The 6,549-nt window shown below is 34.4% G+C and overlaps 1 protein-coding gene across 1 annotated transcript in view; it reads right to left on the minus strand.

Annotated features, from left to right (window-relative positions):
* Positions 1–2,010, minus strand: part of LOC137653155 (uncharacterized) — a 2,153-nt gene extending 143 nt beyond the window's left edge. The window contains exons 1-2 of the mRNA XM_068386533.1: positions 1,674–2,010; positions 1–309 (exon numbers count right to left, since the gene is read on the minus strand). The exon at positions 1–309 is cut by the window's left edge and continues 143 nt beyond it. Of these exons, the coding sequence (XP_068242634.1) occupies positions 1–309; positions 1,674–2,010 (646 nt within the window). The remainder of the gene's footprint in view (positions 310–1,673) is intronic.
* Positions 2,011–6,549: the final 4,539 nt, after the last annotated feature.

Below are 6,549 nucleotides of genomic sequence, written 5' to 3' on the forward strand. Positions count from 1 at the left end.
TATCTAAAAACACATAAAATGCTCTCACACGGTAGTATTCATCCAAGGATTGATATTGCTGGTCCTCAGTAGCAGATGTAGCACTATGCTTGTATCTTTCAGGCATTTTCCTTCTTCTGCCTTGTCCAGGAATTCCAGAGGGGAGGTCGATGGTCATGGATTCATCCCTCTCTTTAACATTTGTAAAAGTTTCCTGAAACTTTTCATCATTTCTTAATTCTCTCAAACTTTGTAACACTCCCTCCACAATTCTGTAGGAGGCAGCCAAATCAAAGTCTATCTGTTGCAGGGCATTAGAGGCATAGGCAGTTTCTTGAAAAACTGGGGGGGCAATTTCAAGACAAACAAGAAATTCAAAGTTAACACTTTGTAGCATTATTGAGGCATTCCCTGTTGATGCATCAGGAGGATGTTTTTGCATTATCTCTTCTAAAAATTGCTTCAGAGCTGGGATGACCTTCCTCATGGTTCTAAGAGCTGACTCTCTGCAAGCCCATCTTATGTCTGATAGCTTCTTTAGTTCAAGGGGGCGGTCCTTTGGATACCTTGCTTTCAGGATCTCCATGAAAGAAGCATGCCGTTTTGAAGAGTTAGCAATAAAAGCATACAGTTTCTCCACCAAACTGAGAAAAGTTACAAACTGGGCACTTGATTTTGCACTTTCGACTAATACTATATTTAGGTTGTGTGCATGGCAGTGTACATATAGGGCCTTTGGGTTCTGTCTTTGAAGTCTGGACTGTAATCCATTGTATATTCCACTCATATTTGCTGCCCCATCATATCCTTGTCCACGCATATCTTCTATGTTCAGGTTATTTTTATTAAGCATAGAGATCACTTCTTTCTCCAGTGCTTCACCAGTTGTTGATCGCACATTGAATACTTGTATGAAACGTTCTTTTTTTTTTTTTGAAGTCATGTACATATCTCACAACAAAAGAGACCTGTTACGTATGTGATACATCAGTTGTTTCATCTATGAGGATGGAAAAGATCTTACTCTTGTGAATTTCTTCTAATATCACTCTTCTAACTGAAATGACACTTGGGGTCTTTTCAGTATTTCTTGTTTTTCTTTAATTACTTCAAGGTAAAATCTAACTACACTGTCATACTTGCTAAACATTTCTACAAGTTCAAGAGAATTTCCTCGATTTTCACTGATAGAACTTTCTTGGTCGCCCTTAAATGGCAAACCTTGTCTTGCCAAGTATAGAGGGATGGAGATCAACCTACATAAAATTTCTCTGTTTCTCTGCTTCTCTTTGACTCTAGCAGCTTGTACTTCCTGATTAGCTGTTTCTAAAGCAATATCTAATGCTTGACTTTGGAACCCTTTCCATCGAACCATACCAATCATGTGAGATTCTGAACTAGCATGCTCCTTTATTTCTCTAAAGCTGTCCTCCAACGGCTTATGCCCTCTGATTTCCAAGCTACTCGGCCCTTGTACTTTTCCTCATTCAAGAACAGACGACAGCTGAAGCAGAACATGGCATCTTTCTGAGGTGAATACTCCAACCAAGAGTTCCTTTCATACTATTTCTTCTGAAACTAGCATCCCTCTATATTCTTGGGATATGAAATTACTGGTTGACATGGGCCATAATTATTGCAGAGTCTGATGAAAGACTCACTAATACATATCTTATAATTAACTACATGGGCAGGGTCATTTGGATACTGTAATTCAGGTAGCATGGAAAATGATCTTTCAACTTCGGGCACTTCTGCTCTTGCTTCAGTTTGGGGCTCCTGTGGAGCAATTTGTTGCTCTAGGTTATCTAAACTGTCCGCTTCTTTTGGCTCGTCGTCTGCTTCCATATCTTCAGCTTCTGATTCTTCAGTCTCCCGAGTCTCCTCCCAGCTCTCCTCCTCCTCCTTCACTTGCTCTGATGTTGGAGCTGCCACTCTCGGCTTCATCCAATCATAAAGAGTTCTGCTACCTTTGGCAGCATCTTGTCTGCCCTGCTCCTGCTCCTTTTTTCTTCTCTCCTTTCGTGGCATACTGAAGATCATTAATATAACAAAATTAGAAAATCAAGGTTCCAAGAAAAAAAAAAAAAACAGGATTACCCAAAAATTTAGTCAATTACCCTAAAATGTAGACATCAGTGTAAAATACCTATTGACAAGAAAAACACAATAAAAGGTACAAGTGATTACATACGTATAGAAATCCATATCCTATATTCAAAGGAAGCAAAAATAAATGAATGTAGAAATTGAACTTTTTGCTATACCCTTTAAACCTTTCTTACGAACACCATGAAATCACATATTTGAAACTTCTGTACATATTGCAATACTTGTGATATTACTGATTGCTTTCAGCATTTTTTCACCAATAATCAGTGTATGAGAAGACACTTTCAAGTCCAGTGCTTCTTATGGTATATTGCATGCAGTCTCCCATTTGATGTTTCATTTTGAGATCTCTCTCAGAATTTTATGTTATATTCATTAGGCTGGGAAAAGCGCTCAACTGCCGTATTTAAGTATGGTAGAGAGAGGAGGGGGATATAACTAAAGCTATATTGGGAAAGCATGGCTATCCTACAGCATTTTCTTATTTAATAGAATATTTCTTGACTTTGCAAAATTAAGTTGATTTGGTATTTCTTCGTTAAATAAAGGAATCTTTATTCTTCATCTACAGCATGTTTATCAGCATATTTCACTGATATATGGCTTTTTGGACCCACAACATGATCGCCGATTCGCAGTTATCAATATTTACTCAGATAAGCATGAACATCATTAATAACACGACATAAACATTCTCCTCGAATGCTAAATGGCGAAAACAAGTGAGAAATGAACAGATTTTTTCACCATCCAGTTGGGTATTATTGATTTAAAAATCGAAAACTAAATATCATGTGCAGCTCAAGAACTTAATTGGACACATTATGCAACAAATGAAATGGAACACAAGCTGTATGTGTCTTATTCAGTAGGTTAATGGCCACCTACAATGAATCATACCGGTACTTGTACCGTTCGGTGTTCCAGTCCACATTACTGTGGGCCCGTTCCCATTTTCCTCTCTAAATCTATTAATTTACTCGACTCACTTGGTCCAGTGTCTCTCTCCCTCTTTTTGTTATTACACTTTTTATACCTAGGAAAGGAGTCAAAGCCTTAATGCAGAGGCAATACCAGTTAAAATATCCAGGAAAGCTTACCTGGCCTGTTGTCATTCTAGCTCAGCTGAGTTTACCTTGGCCCTAGTGTTACCAGACAGTCAGACATATAGTCAGCTGATCTTGGGTGACCCAGTGTTGCCAAGATATAATACTCATTTTTACAAGCTCCTGTTTATTATTATTATTATTATTATTATTATTATTATTATTATTATTATTGTTGTTGTTTTTGTTATCATTATTATTATTGTTATTATTAATATTATTATGAAATAATAATAATAATAATAATAATAATAATAATAATAATAATAATAATAATTATTATTATTATTATTATTATTATTATTATCATTTATTATTATTATTATTATTATTATTATTATTATATTAATACATCACTCTCAAAAGGGCACTTTTAATACAGTAGCAAAAGGGGCAGGTGCTTGGGCGTCCCTACACCCCCCTCTGCACGTCCCTGATATATATATATATATATATATATATATATATATATATATATATATATATATATATATATATTTATATATATATATATATATATACACACACTTATATATATATATATATATATAAATATATAAATATATATGTATGTATATATCTATATATATATATATATATATATATATATATATATATATATATATATATATATATATACTGTACATGTAAATACATTTACCGGTACGTTCATTGTGTATAAATACACACAAGTAACAAACGCGTTTGTAGAATATAAAATGAATAAAGGCTTCTAAGAAGTTAACTTTATGAAACCGAGGATGCTTAGCGAGCCGAATTGGTCAATTGTAAACAATGACTCAGGAGAACGTCCCCCCCCCCCCCCGAAGACGTACCCAGAGATCGTGCTCATCAATGAGACTTCAGGCGCGAAAGACTGGAGATAATTGAGTATCCTCCAGTATTTAGAAATATTATTACGGGTATTTTATCCCCTACCTTTAGCCGTTCTTAGCTTAGGAAGTGGAAACTAAAAGAAGTAATTGTATTCCCTAATATTTATAGTTTTCCATTTTCTATATTCTAGCCTGGCGTACGTCTATCACCATCACAGAAAAAAAGGTGAGCATAAATACACGCCTTAAATATCTAAGCGTGTATACACACACAAACATATATATATATATATATATATATATATATATATATATATATATACATATATATACATATATATACACACACACTTATATGCAACCCGTAAAATAAAATGACAGCTAAATATTTAGATAGCTATGCACATAAACGCATACACACCCTCTCTCGCAAGGATATGACTATACCCTCCCCCCTACCTTAGGGAAGGGGAGAGCTGACCGTGACCGAATAATATATATATATATATATATATATATATATATATATATATATATATATATATATATATATATATATATATATATATAGCCAAACCCTTGCTCTTTATTTTATAGGGGAGATATAAAGTTAATTATTATTATTATTATTATTACTTACTAAGCTACAACCCTAGTTGGAAAAGCAGTATGCTATAAGCCCAGGGGCTCCAACAGGGAAAATAGCTCAGTGAGGAAAGGAAAAAAGGAAAATAAAATATTCTAAGAAGAGTAACAACAATAAATATCTCCAATATAAACTATAAACACTTTAACAAAACAAAAGGAAGAGAAATAAGATAGGAGAGTGTGCCCGAGTGTACCCTCAAGCAAGAAAACTCTAACCCAAGACAGTGAAAGGCCATGGTACAGAGGCTATGGCACTACCCAAGACTAGAGAACAGTGGTTTGATTTTGGAGTGTCCTTCTCCTAGAAGAGCTGCTTACCATAGCTAAAGAGTCTCTTCTACCCTTACCAAGAGGAAAGTGGCACTGAACAATTACAGAGCAGTAACCCCTTGGGTGATGAAGAATTGTTTGGTAATCTGTGTTGTCAAGTGTATGAGGATAGAGGAGAATATGTAAAGAATATGCCAGACTATTCAGTGTGTATGTAGGCAAAGGGAAAATGAACCGTAACCAGAGAGGAGGATCCAATGTAGTACTGTCTGGCCAGTCAAAAGACCCCCATAACTCTCTAGCGGTAGTATCTCAACGGGTGGCTGGTGCCCTGGCCAACCTACTACCTATTGTGTATATTTGTATGTACATAAAGAGCTAAAATGTTTCCAAATATGGTTTGTGTCCTTTTGTAGAGAAAGTGTATTAATAGCTTGTTTCATGCATTTTGGACTTTGGGTGATAGTTATCATTCTCTTTCAGCGAAGAACTACCAAAGAAATGAGACATATGAAGAAAGAAAATAACATATTTAAATGTGAGTCTCTGGGATAACGCAGGTCCCCCCAAATTGGCCTAGGTTGTGACTATAGCCCTATAAGGAAGTAAATCCTTATACGAAAATTTACGCTCGCCTTGAAACGACAATAAAGTCACGAATTGTGTGAACCGGTTTCAAATAATAGAAAATAAGGAATTTTTTGAATATTTTCTTTTAGAGAGAGAGAGAGAGAGGAGAGAGAGAGAGAGAGAGAGAGAGAGAGAGAGAGAGAGAGAGAGAGAGAGAGAGGCTTTGGATATGTCAGTATTTCTTGTCAACCCTTTGGTTTATCTTAATGGTCCCAGTTGATATTTTTCTGGTGGATAGAAACTTGCCCCTTTTTTCTATCTAGTTATATTACGTTATATATATATATATATATATATATATATATATATATATATATATATATATATATATATATATATATATATATATATATATATATATATATGTGTGTGTGTGTGTGTGTGTGTGTGTGTGTGTGTTTAGACTGAAGGCAACTGGAAGGACATGTCTAAGGTCTTTGTTCTTCATTGGACTAATAATGGCCGATGATGATGTACACAAAATATTATGTTTGTTATGTACAGTGTATATATATATATATATATTATAATATATATATATATATATATATATATATCGTTGCGTAATCACATATCAGCTATTGATTTATTCCGTGGAAAGCGGAGTTTCAATATGAATAATAGTACCGAGGGTTATGATATACATGTTTATTGCTGAGCTTTCGGAAAATCTATTTCCATCATCAGAGCCTAAAATAGGATACATTGTATAAGTTAAAACATAGTATGATGAATATTTAAAACAGCTAATTTAAAATGAACATACAAAAACTTTATGAAATAAAAATAAGAAATGAACATAAACTATAAAATCAATCTAAATACAAAATAAAAGATCAAAGCGCCAGCGCTATAAACTCACATGAAATAAAATTAAACACAATTTAATTCGTACGTTGCCCGGCCCAGGTTTGGTTTCAGTTTGTGCTGGAATATTGCCTCCATTACTACTAAGTCGAGGTTACTCT

The sequence above is a fragment of the Palaemon carinicauda genome, chromosome 14, assembly GCF_036898095.1.
Source record: "Palaemon carinicauda isolate YSFRI2023 chromosome 14, ASM3689809v2, whole genome shotgun sequence".
In the NCBI taxonomy this organism is placed as follows: domain Eukaryota; kingdom Metazoa; phylum Arthropoda; class Malacostraca; order Decapoda; family Palaemonidae; genus Palaemon; species Palaemon carinicauda.